The sequence below is a fragment of the Trichechus manatus genome, unplaced genomic scaffold (assembly GCF_000243295.1).
Source record: "Trichechus manatus latirostris isolate Lorelei unplaced genomic scaffold, TriManLat1.0 scaffold00317, whole genome shotgun sequence".
NCBI classification, from domain to species: domain Eukaryota; kingdom Metazoa; phylum Chordata; class Mammalia; order Sirenia; family Trichechidae; genus Trichechus; species Trichechus manatus.
In genome coordinates, this window is record NW_004444253.1 from 220,881 (window position 1) to 244,242 (window position 23,362).

General features: G+C 42.2%; 1 protein-coding gene across 1 annotated transcript in view; it reads right to left on the reverse strand.

Annotated features, from left to right (window-relative positions):
• The window catches only part of CACNA1B (calcium voltage-gated channel subunit alpha1 B), a 276,187-nt gene that overhangs the window by 216,442 nt on the left and 36,383 nt on the right, over positions 1-23,362 (reverse strand). The window contains exons 4-5 of the mRNA XM_004390689.1: positions 2,594-2,685; positions 1,179-1,331 (exon numbers count right to left, since the gene is read on the reverse strand). Coding sequence (XP_004390746.1) covers positions 1,179-1,331; positions 2,594-2,685 — 245 coding nt within the window. The remainder of the gene's footprint in view (positions 1-1,178; positions 1,332-2,593; positions 2,686-23,362) is intronic.

Genomic DNA, 23,362 nt, shown 5'->3' on the forward strand with positions numbered 1-23,362 from the left:
TTATCAACATAAGAGAAGTTGAGGAATTTCTAGGGGAGAAAGCAAATATTCCCAGGCTTAGAGGGCAAAATCATCAACATGTTTATTCCACTCCCCTCCAAATGTGTTGATAAGAAGCTTATAAAGTAGACTGAAGTCATAGTTTTTCTACTTGAAGACAAATGCATTTTCTGTGAATAATGACAGTTTTATTTCTCCTTCTCATTTCTGGAAATGATTTTTCTCTCTTTTTCTTGTCTCACTACGCTGGCTATGACCACCAATGCTACTGGGACAGAAGTCACCGTGTGGACCCCTGTTTTGTTCTTGACTTTAAAGGGAAGGTTTTTCAAGTCTTACAATTAAGTATGTTTGCAGAAAATTTTAGGGAGTTTAAGAAAGTTCCCTTTTATTTATAGTTTGATAAAAGTTTTCTTTTCTTTATCATGAATGATTTAAATTTTAGTGAAAGCTTTTTCTGCCTCTATTGAGATGATCATATGGGTTTTCTCCTTTAATCTGTTTGTAGCTCAAGCCAAAAATCAGGGTCATCCTTAACTCTCCTCTTTGTCTTACACTCCATCCACGTACAATCTCCCTGGAAATCCTGTTGGCTTTATCTACAAAATATATCCAGAACTTGACCCATTCCAACCACCTCCACCGTAACATCCCAGCCCCAGCCCCCACCATCTCTCCCCCGGATTATGATATTCTCCAAATTATCCCTGCCTCCATCTTTGCCTCCCTACAGCCTCTCTCCCCAGAGCAGCGAGAGAACCCAGAGACTGTCACTCCTACTCAAAGCCATCCACTATCTCCCAGTCCTCTCAAAGCAGGACTGTGAAGCCCACGTGATCATCCCTCTGTCCTGGCGCTCCTCGCCACCAGCTTTGCACTGACACTCACTGTGCCGAGCCTCTCAGGCCAACGACCACACTCCTCCTTCTCACTCATTCAGACATCCACTCAGTTGTCACCTTAGCAGAGGTGACTCTGCCCCCTCTCTAAAGCAGGGCCCGAGTTTCTATTTCAAACACCCCTTTTGTATCCTTCTTAGAACTTGCCACAGTCTGAACTTACTTTATGTGTTTGTTTGTTTATTATGTCCCCTGCTGGACTGTCCCTAGAGTAGTGCCTGTCTGCCAGGTGCATGAGTCTGGGGCCCCCAAGCCCAAGGAAGGGGCTGCTATGCCTACCTGTGCTGTTGGGGAAACAGGCCTTGTGGAATTTGCCCATGTAGAACTCGAGGCCAATGATGGCAAACATGAGGATGGCGAAGAAGAGAAGCAGCCCGATCTGCAGGAGCGGGACCATGGCCTTCATGATGGACTTGAGCACTACCTGCAAACCTGGGCGAAAGCAGGCAGGACAGTAGTCAACAAGCAGAGGGACAGAAGAGAGGGTGGGTGAGTGGAACAGCAGAGCCTGGGGCAGCAGTGAGAGCTTAAGAGGCAAGGAAGACCTAGGAGCCCTCACGGTGAAGAGAGAGCAGTGGCGAACACAAGGCCTGGGAGAGGAGGACAGATAGTGGGCATAGCTGAGAATCCTTGGTGGGCCAAGCCCAGGGTTCTGGGAAATGTTGGCTGTGCAGTGTCTCAGTATGGGAAGGGCAAGGCATGGGGTGTCCAAGCATGAAGTCCAGAGGGGACTGTGGGCTGGTGGACTAGGGAAGGCTCAGGGTGCGGCAAGAAGAGGGGATCTCGGGAGAGAAGAGCAGGGGATCATGAGGAGGAAAATCAGGGATCCAGAGGGGCAAAAGCAGGGAACCCTGAGGGGAAAGAGCAGGGGATCCTGAAGGGAAGAACAGAGGATACTAAGGTGGAAGAGCAGGAGATCCTGGAGGGAAGCCAGGGTGTCTGGAGACCCATCTTCTTGGGGAAAGTGAGGCAGAAGGACCTGTCCCCCTGAGTGCTGTGATCTCACCACCACCCACCTCTGGCCTGCCCCAGTTCTTGGGTACAGGACTGGCAGGATCCAGGTCTTCCTCACAGTGTCCCCAGGGGACACAGCACTAGCTTCCCTGCCCTCCTGGGCTGTTATGCAAACCTAAAACCAAACTCCCACCACACTGGACAACCATGGACCAGGATGGTCCCTGGTGCTCAGGTCATCCCAGCCGTCCTTCTGCCCTCTCCTTGGCTCCTTGAGCTGCACAATCCAGGAGCATGTCTAAAGGCTGGTTTCAGTTCCAGAAGCCCTACAAACCCTGAGCCAAGACAGGCAGCGCTTTGGATGTTTTCTCAAGCCTCCTGCCCCCTCTGCCTTGGTCCATCCCTCCTTTGTTCTTTTACCCCAGAGGAAGGATCAAGAACTGGAAATACAGCAGAGTGTGTGAGGAGGAGAAAAGCTTCCATCTAGGGAAGCCAAGTCAAGGCAAAATAACAGGGCCACCCTCTAGGCCCTATGGGAAAATGAGACAGACTAGAGAAGGCCTGCTCCTCCCTCCTTCCACTTGGGTTCCCTGGGATCAAAAGCAGCAAGCTCAGAGCTCACCAAAGCCAAAGGGCCTACTGCTTAGAAGCTTAACTGGCCATGGTGTGTGTGTGGCGGCGGGGGTATGAGAGGGTCAGTGTTTGAGGCACTTGGGCCTTACTGCCTTTGCTGGACTCACTCGGAATCCCAGACACCAGCTTCAGGGGCCTTAACACACGCACAGCCCGTAGAGTCCGCAGGTCGAAGTCGGTGCCAGCCGTGGTCAGGATCCTGGCAGGAACAGGAGAGGAGGGAAGTAAGGGCTTCAGCAGTGAGTCAGGAAGAGATCACACTCCTCCCACCACCCATGTGTGTTCCCCTCAGAGCAGCAACACCGTCATGTCTGTGTGCCCCACTATTCCCCTGTCTGGGCACAGGGCAGAAGGAGGCTGAATTCAGATCCTTCACCAGGACCTGTTGACAATGGCATCTTACCCGCATGGACATCCTTGGTTCAAAGGCACTGCTTCTAAGAAGGCACTTAGCCCTAGCCTGACCCATGAACCCAAACTAACCCCAACTGCACTCCAAGCAGCCTCCCAAGAAGTGGTGGTGAGTGGTGGCAGGAGCAGTATGGAGCCTGAGAGACTCCTGAATGTCACCACACATCACCTTTCCATGCCTTGTCTCAGGAGGACAGGAAAATGTGAGGCTGGGAGATGGGGTAAAGGGTTCAGAAGACTCAGGCAAACTATCCTCATCAGTTCCATCCCCATAAAAACAGACTTCAATACTTCCCATCATGCAGTATGATGGATCACTTTTATATTACCCTTCTAGCCATGGTCTTGTAACTCCCACCAAATGATTGGGTGGGACTATGTAGATAAGTTGCTTGTGGCCCACCAAGGGGATTGGACAGTTTGCTAATAATGCAAATAAGGTGCATGGCACTCTTGTGGGGGTGGGTCCATGCAAATAAGACGTATGGAATCTCAACAAGGAGATTGGGCAGTTTTGCCATCCCACTAGGCTTAAAATGAGCTATCTCAGAGGTGAAAAGGGGGGACCTCACTACCACTAAAAGAAGAGCCAGGCATAGAGCATGTACTTTGGACCCGAGGTTCCAGTGCTGAGGACCTCCTAGATCCAGAAGACAGAGAGAGCTGTAACACTGGAGACAGCGTGAGATGGTGAGAAGCAGTGGCAGAGAAACGGTGGCAGCAGAACCAGAAGATCAGCACAAGATGGTGCAGTGGACTTCCTGGCTCATGGAGCAAGGTGGTTACTGTAGGCTTGCCAACCCACAGAGCAAGAGAGCTGAGCACCTTCAGGCAGGAGACTTGCTGGCAGAGTGGGGTGCCTCTGGGCACTTACTGGCAAAGTTAAAGAGCTTTGTAACACTTGCCTGAGCTGGACAGAGGCCAGGTCAAGGGGCACAGAGGTCGAGGGGGAGGCCTGCCTGCAGGCACAGACGAGGAGCTGTCCTGACTGAGAAATTGTATCCTGAGTTGTTCCTGATCCTGAACTGTAACCTGTAACTTCCCTAATAAACCCCATAATCGTGAGTATGATCTGTGAGTTATGTGTGGCCATTGCAACAAATTATTGAACCCAGCAGAGAAGTATAGTGCCATGGGAGGGATGGCTGGTGTCAGAACTAGGAAAAAGATTGGAAGTATGTTGATCTCCACCTCACGGGGATCAGCCTTGGGCCGATGTTGATAGTGATTTTCTATCCTCCCCCTTGTGAAGCTAGATGAAGAGGTCGGACAATGCTACCACCACACCATTTTTAAACATCTTAAAAATAAAACAAAATTCCCTTGACCCCCATCCATCTCTTACCACAGCCTGTTTTTCTGCTCCCCTCACATCAAAACTCATAGTGTCAAATACTGGGGAAGCCAGCACAGCTTGTACAAGGCAAGGTCATGGAAGCTCCATAGACACACACAAACTCCCTAAGAGACCGAATCACTGGGCTGAGGGCTGTGGGAACCATGGTCTCGGGGAACATCTAGCTCAATTGGCATAACATAGTTTATAAAGAAAATGTTCTATATTCTACTTTTGTGAGTAGCATCTGGGGTCTTAAAAGCTTGTGAGCGGCCATCTAAGATACTCCACTGGTCTCACTCCGTCGGGAGCAAGAAAGAATGAAGAAAACAAAAGACACAAGAGAAAAATTAGTCCAAAGGACTAATGGACCACAACTACCACAGCCTCCACCAGACTGAGTCCAGCACAACTAGATGGTGCCCAGCTACTACTACTGATTGCTCCGATAGAGATCACAATAGAGGGTCCCAGACAGAGCTGGAGAAAAATGTAGAACAAAATTCTAACTCAACAAACACACACACACAAAAAAAAAAAAAAAAAAAACAGACTTAGTGGTTTGACAGAGACTGGAGAAACCCCGAGAGTATGGCCACCGGACACCCTTTTAGCTCAATACTGAAGATACTCCTGAGGTTCACCCTTCAGCCAAAGATTAGGCAGTCCCATAAAACACAATGAGACGAAATGGGCACACCAGCCCAGGGGCAAGGATGGGAAGGCAGGAGGGGACAGGAAAGTTGGTAATGGGGAATCAAAGGTCAAGAAGGGGAGAGTGTTGACATGTTGTGGGTTTGCAACAAATGTCACAAAACAATATGTGTATTAATTGTTTAATGAGAAACTAGTTTGCTTTGTAAACCTTCATCTAAAGTACAATTTAAAAAAAAAAAAAACTCATGGTGTCAGTACTCAGTCTCTCCACTTCCCCACCTTTCAGTTCTATTTAGCCTTCTCCAGCTAGGTTCTTGCCTGCCACTCCAGTGAAATGCTCTTGTCAAGCCTTTCTCTCACCAGTTCTAATGATCAAATCTCCTTTATAAGCCATTTCTTCTCTCGCCCTTATATCAACACTCTCTTGTTTTCTTCCTGATTCTCTGGGGGCTCTTCCTCAGTCTCATTTGCTAGCTTTGCCTCCTCTACAAGACTCAAACACTGGGTGCCACAGGGTTCACATCATGTGTCATCTCCCAATAGCTTTGAAAACTACTGTGTGCCTGTTACTCCCAAATTTACATCTTTAACCCAAGCCTGGAGCTCCCGGCTCATAGATCCAACCGCCTTTTTAACATTTCCACTTGGATATCAAAAAAAAGCATATCAAACATGACATTACTAAAGAACTCATGATTCTCACTCCCAATTTGCTCCTTCCCCAGTGCTCCCACTCGCAGTAAACTGTTTAATCCAAAACCAAGACTCCATCCCTGACTCCTCTCTCATACTCCACATCCAACCTGCCCACAATTCTGGGCTCTACCTTTAAAATGCACCCACGACTCTTGGTGAAAAGGGTTTTGTGCTTCCTGCCCTGAATACATAGCAGTGAGAGATAAAACTTGAGATGGATCTGGGGGCCAAAAATAAGATAAATCTCTCAGTGGAAAATAAATGAAGAACAACAAGAAAGCCTCTTATTCAAACGCAAATGTCACAGCACATGAGGAAATCCAATGTTGAGAGATATTCAACAGAGTCAATTATTAGAAGATGAATTTGGTTCAGATGAAATTAACAAATTATGAAGCAAAAATGGGTAGATATAAAGAATGAGTTAGAAGTCTTGGTAGTGAACAAATAATTATTAATATGTTTCAGAACTCAATAATAATATATGACGCATACTATAAACTGGAGACCCAGTTTGAGTGCTAGTGAGGTAGAAGACAGTACTAAGGACAGAATTAAAGAATTCACTCATAAATATCAGGAAAAAAACAAGGAAAAAAAGTGAAAGAGCAGTTAAGTGACATGGAGGTTAGAACAGAGACTCCAGCACACATCAAAACTGAGTTCCAGAAAAATAGAGGGAATGGTGAGGAGGTAACATTTAAAGACTTAACAGAGGAGAAATTTCCAGAATTAAAGACATTAGTTCTTAGATTTAAAGCTTACAAATACCAATCAGAAAAATAACTTGGATCCAAGGTCAACGCCCATGGAAGCAGCTGTCAAGAAATCAAACGACGCACTGCACTGGGCAAATCTGCCACAAAATATCTCTTCAAAGTGTTGAAAAGCAAAGATATCATTTTGAGGATTAAGGTGTACCTGTCCTAAGCCATGGGATTTTCAATTACCTCATATGCATGAGAAAGCTGGATGATGAATAAGGAAGACCGAAGAAGAATTGATGCCTTTGAATTATGGTGTTGGTGAGGAACATTGAATATACATGGACTACCAAAAGAACGAATAACTCTGTCTTGGAAGAAGTACAGCTAGAATGCTCCCAAGAAGCAAAGATGACAAGACCTCGTCTCACATACTCTGGACATGTTATCAGGAGGGACCAGCCCCTGGAAAAGGACATCATGCTTGGTAACATAGAGGGTCATAGAAAAAGAGAAAGACCCTCAACAAGACGGATTGACACAGTGGCTGCAACAATGGGCTCAAGCATAACAATGATTGTGAGGATGGCGCAGGACTGGGAAGTGTTTCCTTCTGTTGTACATAGGGTTGCTATGAGTCAGAGTCAACTCAATGGCCCCTAACAACAACAACAAATAACTCCATAGCTAGAAACAGCGTGAGGAACTGCAGACCTCAAGCATAAAAATAAAATCTTAAAAGCTACCAGAAAGAAAAAACAAAATATCTAGAAAATAGGGAGAATTAAAAGAGGGCTTCACGTCAGCAAATACACATGCTAGAAAACAACTAAGTAATAGATTCAAAGCACAGCAGGAAAATACCTGTCACCTTAGAACTTGATATCCAGCTAAAGTGTCAATGACAACTGAGGGCAAAATAAACACCGTTTCAAGCATAAAATAAGTCATCATCCCAGACCTTCAGCAAATGATAAGCTTAAAACAACAAGCAAATTAAACCCAAAGGGAATGCAAAAAATACAAGAAATAATAGTAGGCACAAAAAATTATTTTTAAGTAGTTAAATTTAATTAACCATTGTTTTTTAAAAAGGCATATTCAGTTTTTTGTGTGCTTATTTTTTGCATGTAAAACTAATAGCCTAGGCAACAATAAAAACATTTACAGAAGGGCTTCTTCCACAAGTAGTTACAGCAAACTGTGGTAGAGAGCCTAAATCACTCTTCATTATGCTCGACCAGGGGATGGCAAATGTTTTCTGTTAAGGACCAGATAGTAAATATTTAGGCATTGCAGGTCACACACTTTCTGTGGAAACTACGCAACTCTGTAGTTGTTGCATAAAAATAGCCATAGATATACATAAATGAATGGGCAGGGCTGTTTCCCAATAGAATTTCATTTACAAATACAGGCAGCTGGCCAGATGGGTTGTAGTTTGTCAATCCCTGAGTTAGACAAACACATAATGTAGATGTTGTTGTTGTTACGTAGGTCGAGTCAGTTCCGACTCATAGTGACACCATGTAAAACAGAACAAAACACTGCCTGGTCCATGCCATCCTCATGGTGTCCTTCTCCTGGGACTGATCTCTCCTGATAACATGTCCAAAGTATGTGAGATGTAGTCTCCCCATCTTTGCTTCTAAGGAGCATTCTGGTTGTGCTTCTTCCAAGACAGACTTGTTTGTTCTTTTGGCAGTCCATGGTATATTCAGTATTCTTCATCAACACCACAATTCCAAGGCCTCAATCCTTCTTCAGTCTTCCTTATTCATTGTCCAGCTTTCACATGCATATGAAGCAATTGAAAACACCATGGCTTCGGTCAGGCACACCATAGTCTTCAACGTGACATCTTGGCTTTTCAACACTTAACAGAGGTCTTTCACAGATTTGCCCAATACAATGCATCGTTTGATTTCTTGACTCCTGCTTCCATGAGTGTTGATTGTGGATCCAAGTAAAATGAAATTCTTGACAACTTCAATCTTTTCTCCATTTATCACGATGTTGCTTATTTGTCCAGTTGTGAGGATTTTTTTCTTTATGTTGAGGTGTAATCCATACCAAAGGCTGTGGACTTTGATCTTCATCAGTAAGTGCCTCAAGTCCTCTTCGTTTTCAGCAAGCAAGGTTGTGTCAACTGCATAACACATGTTGTTACTGAGTCTTCCTCCAATCCTGATGCCCCATTCTTCTTCATATAGTCCAGCTTCTCGGATTATTTGCTCAGCATACAGATTGAATAGATATAGTGAAAGGATACAACCCTGACACACCTCTTTTCTGACTTTAAACCACGTAGTATCCCCTTGTTCTGTTCGAACAACTGCCTCTTGATCTATGTACAGGTTCTGTATGAGCATAATTAAGTGTTCTGGAATTCTCATTTTTTGCAATGTTATCCATAATTTGTTGTGATCCACACAGCGGAATGCCTTTGCATACTCAATAAAACACAAGTAAACATCTTTCTGATATTCTCTGTTTCAGCCAGGATCCATCCGACTTCGGCAATGATACCCCTGATTCTACGTCCTCTTCTGAATCCAACTTGAATTTCTAGCAGTTCCCTGTTGATATACTGCTACAGCTGCTTTTGAATGATTTTCAGCGAAATTTTACTTGCTGGGATATTAATGATACTGTTTGATAATTTCCGCATTCAGTTGGATCATCTTTCTTGAGGATAGGCACAAATATGGATCTCTTCCAGTCAGTTGGCCAGGTAGCTGCCTTTCAAATTCCTTGGCATAGACGAGTGAGCACTTCCAGCACTGCATCCATTTGTTGAAACATCTCAGTTGGTATTCCATCAATTCCCGGAGCCTTGTTTTTCGCCATCATAGAGGTAGGATTTAGAACACATAGGAAAATCACATTAAATGACAAAGTGTGGACAATCACACAATACTGGGAATCATGGCCTAACCAGATTGACACACATTTTTGGGGGATACAATTCAATCTATAACATCATATATTATGTTTCTGCAATTAAATTAGAATCCAACAATAAAAACACATTTTAAAAGAAAATCTACATTATAGAAACCCTCAAATGCACATCTACTTAACTTATGATATAAAAAGGAAGTAACATGGAAATTACAAAATAATTAGAACTCATCAACAATGAAAATATTACATATTGTGCAGGATTCAGTTAGAGTGATGCTTTGAATAAAATTTAAATGATTTTTTTTAAGTGGAAAATAAATAAATATTGATATGTCCCAAGAAGCCTTTAAAAAAAAAAAAAAAAAAAAACCAGGATAAATTTGGAGAAGGTAGAAAAATGGAAATAATAGAAATAAGAGTAGAAATCATATAAATAGAAAATAAAGAAACAAGAGAAATCTGGACCTTTGAAAAGTCAATAAAATGAGCAAGACGTTGGCAAGAAGAATCAAGAAAAAGAGTGTACACACGTACACACTCTTGCAAACACATATGTGCGCACTTTTACAGATGTAAAAAGAGAACATGACTACAGACAGGACAGATTTTTAGAATCACAAGAGAATATTAACAATTTTATGCCAACAAATTTTAAAACTTAGATGAGATGAATACACCCCCCCAAAAATACAAATTACCAAAAGTGACCCAAGAAGAACGCCTGAATAAACTATGAACTATTGTATAAGATTTCCATTGCTACATAAAACCTTACCACAATTTGGCAACTTAAAATAGCATCTATTTATTAGCTCTCAGTTCTAGAGGTCAGAAGTCAACAAAGGTGTTATAAAAATATTATTTATAATAGCAACGAAAAACTAAAAAGTATCTCGGAATAAGTCCAATAAAATATGTGCAAAACCTGGATGAAAAAAGTTACAAAACATTCTTAAAGGACAAGATAATAATGGAGAGATGATCTGTATTCATGGATGAAACAACTCAACATCATGCAGATGTCCCTTTCCGTCAAATTAATCTATAAAGTCAATGTAATTCCAACCAAAATCTCAACGGAGTCTTGGTAGAATCTGACAAGCTCATCTTTAAATCCACATGGAAGTGCAAAGGGCTAATAATAGCCAAAATAATTTTAAAGAAGAACATATGACAGATTAGTCCTAGCTTTAAAGAGATCGTAAAGCTATACCAAGTAATATTATAGGTTACTAGGCAGGGAAAGATTGGGACAGAAGTGAGAGCCCAGAAATAGCTCCCCCCCTTCCATGGAAACCTGAGATTTGATGGAAGTGGCAGTGCTGTTACAAATAAGGACAGACCATAGGCAAATGATGTTACACAGGAGACAAGTAAGCACCATTCACAAACTCCAGATGTACCGCAGACCTAAGTGCGGAAACCAACTTTAAAACTTTGAAAAGAAAATATAAGAGAACAGCTCTATGACTCTGAGGTAAGGAAGGATTAGACATAAAAATACAAACTATGAAGTAATGAATTGATAAATTTGAGTACATTAAAATTTAAACTGTACCATAAAGATAATATAGAGAAAATGAAAAGAAAAAGATGTTAGCGATGCCTGTAACTGACAAAGAATTAGTCTCCAGAATATATAAAGAATTCTTACAAATCAATATGAAAACTACAAATAGCTTATCAGAAAAAATCAACAAATTACAAAAGAGGAAAAAAAACGCCAGCCATCAGGGAAATTCCATATTAAAACAACCCAGAGATGCTATCTCACGTCCTTAGTTTAGGGGGAAAAAAACGTGAGCCCAGAATGTCGAGCAGCAGCACTGATGGTGGGAGAGAAAAGTGGTGAAATCATTTTGGAGAACATTTTGCTACTTCCAGTAAATTTTAAAATGAGCATCCCTGTGGCCCAGGAAAACCACTTCTAACCACATACTAGCCACCTCACATAAACCCACACGAAATATTCATAGGTATGTTCATAGTTTCACTGTTTGTAATAATGAAAAATGGAAATGACCCAACTGCTAATCACAAAGAGAGAAGAAAATTTCACCGTGGCACATGCACACAATGGAATATTATTCTGCAATTAAAAATGGATGAACATGTAAAATTAAATAAACCTACACATATTAACATGGGAAAAATTTTAAAACAATGTTGAGGAGTGAAAAGACAAGTTTTAAAATGATTATATATATGTTTATGTGTAAACACACACAGTGTAAACCATACAAGTAATACTATATATTATTTATAGATACGGATACATACAGTAAAAGTTGGAATAAACACACACACACGAATGATATTCACAAATTAGGATAGCTGTTGTATTCAGAAGACTTCAACTGTGTCTACAATGTTTTGTTTCTCTAAGAAAAATCTCCAAATCTAACTGAAAATCTACAGGAAGTGCAGCGAGGGGGGAACTTGCATGTAAAACAGCACACGGGGATGCAACCAGCAAAATCTAGACTATGAAAAGCGCAAACAACCCAGATGATGAAAAGGTACATGAAAAGCTCCAATGCCATTCCTAAGAAGACACAAATTACATAGAAAGAAAGAGTAATTGCTTCTTCCACCTTACAGCTTTTCTGTCTGCCGGGCATCATTACACTCAAAGGCAAAACACTGAAATATCAGTGAAGTGACTTTAGACATAGAGCTGGCAAGTCAGACAAAGACGTGAATGATACAGAAAGTCTTTCTAACATGAAAGATCTGTTGTGGTCCTGCAGGACAGGAAAACTTTTTTTTTTTTTTTTTTAATGAAGGCTTCAGAGGTGTTTAGACCCATGAGGGAATATATCTACAATCTCAAGAGCCATAAAAATGCAGAATACAACTAAGTGCGGTGAGTAGCTCAGGCAGGGAGTCAATGACCCCCAATACTGAGTTGAGAGGCCCCTGGCACGGTTCATCCATGCTTCAGAAAAGAAGTCTGTCCTTGTCCTAGACAAGGGATGCTCTTGGGATCAGGAAACCTCAATAGGATGATGCGGCAACCCAGAAACGACACGGGAAGAAAATCCCAATTTCATTTGTTATGAAGTGACAGTTTCCTTAGAGGGTTAGCAAAGTTAACCCCAGGAAAACTCATAAGATAGATATATAGATGTATGTGTAGAGATAGAAATAAGGAGTCCTGGTGGCACAGTGGGTTAAGTGCCCAACTGCACACCAAAAAGGCAGCCGCTCTGTGGGAGAAAGCTGTGGCAGTCTGCTTTTGCAAAGATTCACAGCCTTGGAAACCCTATGGGGCAGTTATGCCCTGTCCTAGAGGGTCGCTACGAGTTGGAATCAACTTGATGGCAATGGGTTTACAGAGATAGATATATAACACACATAGACACAATATGATAATAAATATGTAGAAATGGTTATTAAAATCAAACCTTTCATATTAATATTTTTACATTATGATTGAGACAATTCACTGGAATCGCCAAGAGGTTGGCAGTTTGAATCCACTAGCCACTCCTTGGAAACCCTATGGGACAGTTCTATCTGTCCTACAGGGTCGCTAGGAGTTGGAATTGACTCAACGACAAATCGCTCGTTCGTTTGTCTGTTTAAATTGGAATCACCAACATGCTAAATGTGGCTCCACTTAGCATCGTATCAGCCCTGTGCTGATTTAATTTAGAATAAACTTCTAAATTAAAATATGTAATGGAATAACTGATTTAGACTTGTGATTTTAAGTTGAAAACAAGTTTGTAAAAAGTGCTGGAACGTTTAAATAAATTAATGATTTACCATATTTACACTAATTTCCTAGATATAAAATAAGTAAATACTTAAGAATGGAGCAGCGGTGGTTCAACGGAAGAATTCTTGACTTCCATGTGGGAGACCAGGGTTTGATGCCCAGTTAATGCCCCTCACGGGCAGCCACCACCTGCCTATCAGAGGATGCTAAACAGGTTTTAGCAGAGTCTCCAGCGTAAGATGGACTAGAAGAAAGGCCTGGCGATCTAATTCAGAAAATCAGCCAATGAAACCCTGTGGCTCACAAAGGTCCAATCTGCAACCGATCATGGGAATGACGCAGGACAGGGAAGCATTTCCTTCTGTTGTTCTTGGGGAGCCGCGAGTCGGGGGTTAACTCGACAGCAGCTAACGACAGCAACAGAGTCCTTAAGCAGGTCTAGTTGTATTAAATTTATAAATGGAAATTTTAAATGTTTGACATTAAATACATTTATAAAATGCAATAAAATATTTCTTAGTGTCTCATTGAAAATGACTTAAAAATTGCTAAACATATTTTCATAAGCTGAATCTAAAAGTTTTAAAAAAAAGAACTAAGTTTTTGGGTTTATAACTTTAACACACTGAATGCTGATTTTTAGGAACTAAAGGAGTTTCTGAATCATCTTTTCTATGCACAAATCCACTCTTAAGAGTGCCAAAAGCCTAACATTTATTATGAAAAATTTTCTATACAATCAGATAAAATAAGAATTACCACATAATTCTCATTTTAATAGTGTTTCAAGAGTTCTGGCCAACATAATAGAACACAAATAAGGAAAGTAACGGAAAAAATTAATACCTCTGTCAGACAGTGATAAAACTCCCAGGAACCTGATGGACAGCAGTGGTTCTTGGATTGGGGTAACAGGACTAGCATCACCTGGGAACCGGTTAGTAATGTCAAATTTTGGGGACCCCCCAGATCTCCCAAGTCAGAGACTCTTTGGGTGGGCCCAATAACCTGGATTTGAACAAGCCCTCCGGAGATTCTGGCACACACTCAAGTTTCAGGAGTACGTGGTCAGGAGCACCAATGTGAAACCTTCCTCCTGGTTTGTGTGTGCCTCACCGCTGCCTCTCACAGGGGACAGAAAGCAGATTAAAGCCTTAAGAGTACAGTACAACAAGGCAAAAGTAATTTAAGGGAAAAAAAAAAAACAGAAGTGGAAAAGCAACCTGTAGGTACTGTAATTACACCTGTGCTGAGAAATTTGGGCTGATAGAAAAGAAAACAAACATCAAAACCTAGCTCCAAGCCTGTTGTTGGCAAACAAAAAGCTTGACTCACAAGTGATTTGAATTAATACCCAAGCTCAGTCATGTGACAAGATCAACACAAATACTCAAAAGCCAATCATGATACCAAATATGACTAATTAGAAAATATACTGAAATAAAAACCCCTCAACCACAATGCATCAAAAAATATAAACCATTTAGGAATAACTTTAAAAATATGAGTGACCTACATAAAGAAGACTATAAAATCTTATCTATAACTGGGGCTTGCATAAATGTTAAGACATACTGTGCTCCTGGAAGGATAGACAAAAAAAATTGTTTTAAACTTGATCCTCCATAAATCAGTTTAGAGATTCTCTGTAGAAGTCAAATAATACCCCAGGAGGAATTTTTTGGACTAGAACAAAATGATCACAAAATTTACCTGGAAAATTAGGTAGGTAAAATAGTTAAAGAAGGACTCAGGGAAAAAGAGTAAGGAGTCAAGTACTTGTTTCATGAAATAGTAAAGCATTATTTAGCTCACAGCTGCATTATTCACAACAGCCAAAAGGTGGAAACAAGTCAAGCGTCCCTCAGCTGAAGACTGGAGAAACACAATGTGGTCTGTCTATTGTTGTCGTCAGTGGCCAGTGAGTCCGCGCCGACTCATGGCGACCTTCTGTACGACAGAATGAAACTTTGCCTGGTCCTGTGTCACCCTTGTGATCATTGTAGGTTTTAGTCCATTGCTGTAGCGATTGTGTCAATCCATCCCACTGAGGATTTCCCTCGTTTTCACTGATTATTACTCAGCTGTGAAGAGAGTGAAGTTCTGACACATGCTACAACATGGATGAGTCCTGAAAACATTATGCGAAGTGCAATAGGTCAGTCACAAACGGACAAATGCTGTATGATCCCAGTTATATGAAACACCTAGAACTGACAGATGGATAGAGACAGAAAGTAGAATAGTGGTAACCAGGGGTTTGGGGAAGGGCAGTGGGGAGTTATTGTTGAAGGGGTGTTGCGTGTTCTGTCCAGGGCGATGAAAAAGGTCTGGAAAGAAATAGTGGCGGCAGCTGTACAACATTGTGAGAGTGACTAATGCCCCTGGATGGGACACTTGGAAATGGTTAAAATGGCAAGTTTCACATTGTGTCCATTTTACCACAAAAAAAAAAAAAAAGAAAGGAAGAAGCCTTAGTTAGAGCTCAGCAACTAGACATGGGGCATTGACCTGAGAGGCAGTCAACGAACCCGAACCAAAAGCACAGGAACCCATCTGTGATGCACAAAAATGCCTAATAAACTATTAAAAAAAAGTGAGAAAGCAAAGAATTTTCCAGTTTCATAATTTACAGGGAAAATAAATTGGCCATCCAACTTTTAGTAATTTGTCCCACAGAAATAATCAACAGTGTAAAGGTGTACCTAAAAGATGTTTTATGCTTTATCTGTGGAAGCCTAGTTGGAAATAACCTAAATGCTCAGTGACAGGCACCAACCGAGGCCCGTCCACAGTGTAGAATGCTGTCTGTCAAGAGCAGTGTCCTGGAAGCCCGTTCAGTTGCTAGAAAGGCCCCAGTATCAGGCTCCAGGGGCAGTAGCCCACCTTCGGGACTCCACACTACATCCTGTGCTGCCCACGCTGGCCCGTGGGATGCAAGCAGGATGCCTGCAGAGCCCTGGAGTGTGATGCCAACTGTGCAGAAAAACCCTACACATGGAGAAAAGCTTGGCGGGAAACAGCTCCAAACATCAGCATCTTAGGATAGAGGGGCTGTAGGTCATTGTTTTTATTCCCTTCTGTCATGAACATTTTTAAGTAAGAAAAACAGAATGCTTTTACTTAAACAGAAAAGGGAAATGTTCATTCTCCACGGACAAAATAAAACAGTGTTGAGGTACTTTAAAAAATGTTCTATTAATGACAGTAAAAAAAAAGTAACTATAGCACATATCATGTATTCAGCTAATACTTCCAGAGTGCCTACTATGTCCTGAGCATTGGGCATCAGAAGAAGCCCTTCGGAAGGCAAGGAGGCCACATCAGGGGCGGCAGCACGTCCTGAAGCTTAGCTCTGTGCTCAGTAAAGGGTATTGAGGAAGCATGGACATTTTTAAACTGACATGCGCAAAGCACCCACACAGGTAACTCACAAAAGCAAACACAAGTAGAATGTGAATATCCTCAGGCTCATCAGTAATGGAAACTGAAAAGTAAAACATCATAAGGTACAAGTTTACACCTAAAAAATTAATAAGAGCCTTAAAAATATAATAACCAGTGGCGGCAAAGTTGAAGTTAAACTAATGATACAACTAGACTGGGTGGGAAGGTAAGCTGATACAACACATTCAGAAACCAACTGGGCAAAATGTATCAAGAACCATAAAATGCTTAAACACTTACCCAGTCTACTTGGGGAACTTGAAACACTGAAATAATGTAAAATTAAAAAGCTACAGTTACAAAGATGGTCATCTTTCACCAGTAATGTTTAATAACCCCAAACTAGACCCACATCAGTGTTCAGCAACAGAGAAACAGCCATTGTGCAATAACGGAAGATGAGGTGGCCCTCACAGATACTAACATAACATATAGAAGCAAATGTGTTCGCAACAAGGTGAAAAGAAAAAGCCGAACCGATACACACTGCAGCATGAACAAACCTTGAAAACAATGTGCTAAGTGAAAGAAGCCAGACACAAAAGCCTCCTTCTGTGTAATTCCATCGGTACGAAAATGCTCAGACAAGGAAATCCACGCAGACAGAAATGGATTAGTGGGCGCCAGCGGCTGAGGGTGGCGGGGGGTGGGGGAGAGATGGGGACTGATTGCTAATGGCTATGGGGTTTCTTTCGGGGAGATGGAAATGTTCTAAAATTAGATAGTAGTGATGGTTGCACAACTCTGTAGATATTCTAAAAGCCACTGAATTCCACGCTGTAAAAGGTGAATTTTACGGTATATGAATGAATATGGAATACGAATAATAAAGCTGTTATTTAAAAAAAGAAAAAAGTAAGATGCAAAACTTTATGTAAATTCTGAGTACAATTACATGAAATACACGGGGTCTCAGGTCTCAGAGCACCTACTCATCCAGCTGGGACTGTCGTCAGCCCAATCCTCAGACCCAGGTCACCTGTGCCTACAGGGCAACAGCACAGGCACACAGGCGTGGCATGGACATGGGATACATGACATGCATACACAGACACAGGGACAGACACAGGGACACATGGACACACAGACACAGGGACAGACACAGGGACACATGGACACACAGACACAGGGACAGACACAGGGACACATGGACACACAGACACAGGGACAGACACAGGGACACATGGACACACAGACACAGGGACAGACACAGGGACACATGGACACAGTCTTAGAAACAGGAACACACAGACAAACACACAGGAATACATGGATACACAGACACACGGACACAGGGACAGACACACGGACACAGGGACACATGAACATAGGGACACACAGACACAGAGACATATGGACATGCAGACACATGGACACAGGAACACACAGATACACAGCACAGGGACACATGGACGCCTGCACGGGCACCCCAGCCAGTTCGCCTTGACAGTCCCTTGGGAATCCTTCCCTCACATTGCACCTAAAGTCAGGGAGAGGTCACTTGCAACCACACTGGTGTGGAGGAGGGTGGGACCAGGCAGCTGCCATCTTGCCCCCGCCCTGCTCAGTAGACCAGAGGAGGGGCAACCACGTGCTGCCTGGCTTCTCAGCACCCTGACGCGTTCACCCTGCAGGGGCTCTGACCAGAGCCACAATCCCTGCCAGCACCCCCGCGCCACCCTGCCAACCCCAATACATAAGCAGAATCAAGGGGACCGTGTGTCCTCATTGCCCAGGGCTGCCGTGCACAACCACCACAGGTGTCCCCTTCGACTTTGGACAATAAATTGGCAAGAAGGGTTTTGCGTGAAGTCGCCCACCACACCCTCTGGGGACACTGTGACTTCCAGAAACAGTAATTCTGGCTGCAGCAGGTGGCGCTGGGCTGAGAGGGGCAGACCCCGTCGAGGCTGGGGGAAAGCCTCTCCCCCTAATGTGACTTGAGGAACAGGTCCCCGGCATTTGAATCTGGGCCTGTTTCTTCCTGGACCTTTCACTTTGGACAAGGCACGTGGCTTCTTCCGGCGTCCAGTCCTTCATCTCTGCAAGGGTAACATTCCGCTCAGATGACCCAGAGAAGGCGGCCTGGTTGGCAGGATGGGCGGGCGCGTGAGAGGTGGGCGGGGCGTATGAGGGGTGGGCGGGGCGCGTGAGAGGTGGGCGGGGCGGGGTGGTGGCGCCCACCCACAGTGGCTCTCTCCCGGGCACCGCCTGCCAGTCAGGGTCAGCCGGCGCGCTGCGGCGGCACCAGAAACTGGTTTGTCACCAACCTTCCAGGTGCCCGTTCTCACCTAGGAGGCGACTGGCGGTTGCCATGGTAATAGCCTGTGGGTCTAGACCAAAGAGGCCACTGCAGACACCTCTCAGCCTTCACATCAGGGCAGAGCGGTGAGGAGGAGCAGAGCGGGAAGCACTGGCCCAGGCCGGCTCCGCACGAAACTGCGCCCCTAGCCCCAGCTGAGAGCCCGGTCCCAGAGGCCTAGGGGTTGCTTCACACCCAGGAGACCTCATGCAGGCGCTGAGCTCCAGAAGAAGGTCTGGATGAGAAAGAAATCCCCAAGCAAGCCGGACCATGGACAACACTCATGGGCTGCTACCGTGTGCTAGGGACTCCCAGGACACCTCAGAGATAGGTGCCAGTACCGCTGTCCCACAGAGGAAGAAATGAGGTTGAGAGAGTACACTCAACTGTCCAGGCTCGCAGCCCAGGAAAAGGTGGATCAGCACTGGACCAGGTCTGTGATTAGGCTGTCCCAGAACCTCAAGATTACACGCTGAGGTAAGCCTCACACACAGCAGAAGTGCTGCGGTCCTTTCCAACATCCACCTTTCCCAAAGTCCAGGAAAGGTTACAGCCACACACAGTCACCCTTCCCATTCCCCCCAACCCCACCAACAGGACTGCAGGACAGGTGGGGGCCCCACCAAGTGGACAGTGTGGCCTCCAGGCCCCAAACTCATGGTAAGAGACCCTTGCAGGCCCCCTACGCTGACCAACCTGACCCTTGCCACCCCCACCTCCACTGGGAGAGGGTGGCCCCAGCTGGTCATCATGTCCTTGGGCTGGCTGGAGTGCTCTGTCCAGCTTGGAAGAGGTCTATTGCTTTCGTTAAGTGCAGCAGAGCTCTGACCAGTGAGTGTGGCAGGCACAGAATGTGCGCAGCAGCTGTGGAAACCCCAGGAGATGCCCCCAGCACTGCCTTCAGAGCCCTCTTTTTTGGGTAAATTTTTACTCCTCCTGCATGTCCAAAGGGTCAGGGTGGCTTAGTGGTTAGGAGCACAAACTCTGGCTCAGTCTAGCTAGAATCCCACTCTGGTTCCTCTCTTTCCATCCGTGTGATCTCAGCAAATTCTGAGCCTCTCTCAGTGTCCAGTCTGTAGAATGGGGATGTTACCCTCACCCAGCAATAATAAGGAGCCCCTGTCAAAGGAGGCCAAAGGAGAATCTGAACTTTTACCCCACCTGGCAGTAACAAGGCAGCATCCTTCCCTTCTAGAGAAAACCAGCTAAAACAAAAGGTTTAAATGAGATCCAGAGTCTCAGAAAAGAATATAAAAATGTCCATGTTTCAAAAAAAGTCACTCATCATACAAATACCTAGAAAGATCTCAAACTGAAAGAAAAATATAATCAATAGATGCCAAGACTGAGGTGGCAGACATGTTAGACATCTGACAAAGATTTTAAAGTAGTGGAGATAAAAATGTTCCAATGAATAATTAAGAACATGCTTGAAACAAATGAAAAAATAGAAAGCATCAGCAAAGAAATAGAAGATGTAAGGAAAACCAAATGAAAATTTATAACTGAAAAATACAATAAACAAAATAAAAGCTTAAGTGAATGGGATCAACGGTAGAATGGAGGGGACAGAGGAAAGAATATGTGAACTGGATGATAGAACAACATAAATTGCCCAATCTGAACAACAGAGGGAAGGGGGAGGGAGGGGATGACAGAGCCTCAGGGACCTGTGGGACTGTAACAAAAGATCTAATGTTAATGTCATCAGAGTCCCAGAAGGAAAGGAGAAGAGGGTGGGGCTGAAAAAGTACTCTAAAAAAAAATAATAATAATAATGGCTGAGCAGACTCCAAATTTGGCAAAAGACACAAACCTACAGATCCAAGAAGCTGAGTGGACCCCAAACAAGATAAACCCAAAGAAATCCACAAGACACATCATAGTCAAACTTGTGAAAACTAAAGACAAAGAAAAAAGTCTGAAAAGCAGCCAGAGAAACATGAAATCTTACCTATAAGGGAAAAACAATTCAAATGACAGTAGATTTCTCATCATAAACCATGGAGGCCAGAAGAAGTGGCACAATGTTTTCAGGTCCTGAAAGAAAAGAACTGTCAACCCAGGAAACTATACCCAGTGAAAATATCCCTTATTCCTGAAGGAGAAATCAAGACATTTTCAGAGGAAGAAACATTAAGAATTTGTCACCAGCAGATATTCCCTAAAAGAAGGTTCTTTAAATAGAAAGGAAAGGATAAAAGAAGAAATGTTGGAATGTCAGAAAGGAAGGAAGGAAGAAGGAAGGAAGGAAAGAAGGAATAAAAAAATGAGTAAATACAATAGGCTTTCCTTCACCTCTTGAGTTTTCTAAATTATGTTTGGTGCTTGAAGCAAAAATTATAACACATTCTAATATGGTTCTAAATGTATGTAGAGGAAATTTAAAGTCAATTACATTACAGTTACATAGGAGAGGTTAAAGGGATATTAAGAGCGGTAAGGCTTCTATACTTCACTTGAACTAGTAAAATGATAACCCCACTAGATTGGGATTAGGTAGGCATATATAATGTAATACCTAGAACAACCACTGAAAAGAAAAACTATACAAAGAGGTATACTCAAAAATTTCATACATAAAACAAAATATAATACTAAAAAATGTTCAGGTAATCCACAGAAATGCAGGAAAAAGAAACCATAAAAATTAAAAACAGAGAGAACAACCAGAAAACAAAAAATAAAACAGCAGAATTAAGCCCTAACATACCAACTAATTACATTAAATGTAAATGGTCTAAATACAGCAATCAAAAGACAGAATTGGCAGAATAGATTAAAAAACATGCTGTCTACAAGAAACTCACTTCAAATAAAACTACATAGGTAAGATGAAAATAAAAGGATGAAAAAAGATGTGTCATGCTAATATTAATCACAGAAAAAACAGGAATGACTGTATTAATATCTAATAAAGTAGAATTCAGAGTAAGAAAATCCCCAGAGACATAGAGGGACTTACACAGTGATAGAAGGGTCAATCCACCAAGAACACATAGAAATCCTCAATGTGTAAGCACCAAACAATAGAGCTGCAAAATACATGAAGCAAATGCTAATAGAACTGAAAGAAGAAATAGACAAATGAACAATTATAATTGGAGACATCAACATCTCTCTATCAATAATTGATAGAATAACATAACAGAATATCAGCAAGAATATAGAAGAACCCAATAACACCATCAACCAACAGGATCTAATGCACATTTATAGAACTCACCACCCAACAAAAGCAGTATACATATTCTTTTCAAATGCTCGTGGAACATATACCAAGATAGACCATATCCTGAGCCATAAACAACCCTCAACAAATTTAAAAGAGTTGAAATTATAGAGTGTGTTTTGTGACCACAATGGAATCAAAGTAGAAGTCAGTTACAGACAGGTAACAGGAAACTCTCCAAATACTTGGAAACTAAACAACATACTTGTAAATAAGCCGTTTGTCAAAGAGGAAGTCTCAAGGGAAATTAAAAAATAAATAAAAACACATGGAACTCAACTGAACTGAAAATAAAACATATTAATAAAATTTGTAGGACACAGCTAAAGCAGTGCTGAGAGGCAAAGTTAAAGCACTATATGCATACATTAGAAAAGAGGAAAAGTTTCAAATCAATAATCTAAGCTTTCACCAAAAAAACTGAGAAAAAGAGAAGCAAAAGAAATCCAAAGCACACAAAATGAATAAAGTAATAAAGACAAGGGCAGAAATTGATGAAAATGAAAATAAAAAATAGAGAAAATCAATGAAACAAAGAGGTGATTCTTAAAAACAATCAAAAAAATTGACAAATCTCTAGCAGGACTGACAAAAAAACAAAGAGAGAAGACATAAATTACCAATATCGGGAATGAAATGGGATATCACTGAAGAGCCTGAAAACATCAAAAGGATAATCCAAGAATACAGGGAACAACTCTACACACATAAATTTGACAATTCAGACAAAATGGACCACTTCATCAAAAAACACAAACTACCACAACTTTTCCAAAATGAAATATATAATTTAAATATCCCTGTAACTATTAAGGAAACTGAATGAAAATGCTTCAAAACTCCAAAGAAAGAAGTCTTCATGCCCAACTGGTTTCAGTGCATAATTCCACCAAACATTTAAAGAATTAATGCCATTTTTACACAAAATAGAAAAGGGGGCAACATTTTCAAATTCGTCGTATGAAGCTTGTATTACCGTGAAACCACAACCAGACAAGAGAGTAAAAAACAAGATAGTACAAAACAAGACAGTACTAAAAAGGAAACTACAGACCAATAGCCCTTGTGAATACAGACACAAAAATCCTTTAAAAATATTAGCAAATAGAATTCAGCAACGTACAAAAAGAATTATATAACACTACCATGTAGGATTTATTCTAGGAATGTAATGTTGGTTCAATAATCAGTAATCAATCGATGTAATCCACCATATTAACAGACTGAAAAAGAAAACTCACATGATCATATCAAGGCAGAAAAAGCATTTGACAAAATTCAACACCCATTCATGATAAAAACTCAGAAAAATAGGCGTAGAGGGTAACCACCATAACTTGATAAAAAGCATCTACAACCTATGGCTAAACTATACTTAATGGTGAAAGGCTGAATGTTTACCCCTTAAGACTGGGAACAAGGGAAGGATGTCCACTCTCACTACTTTTATTCATTATAGC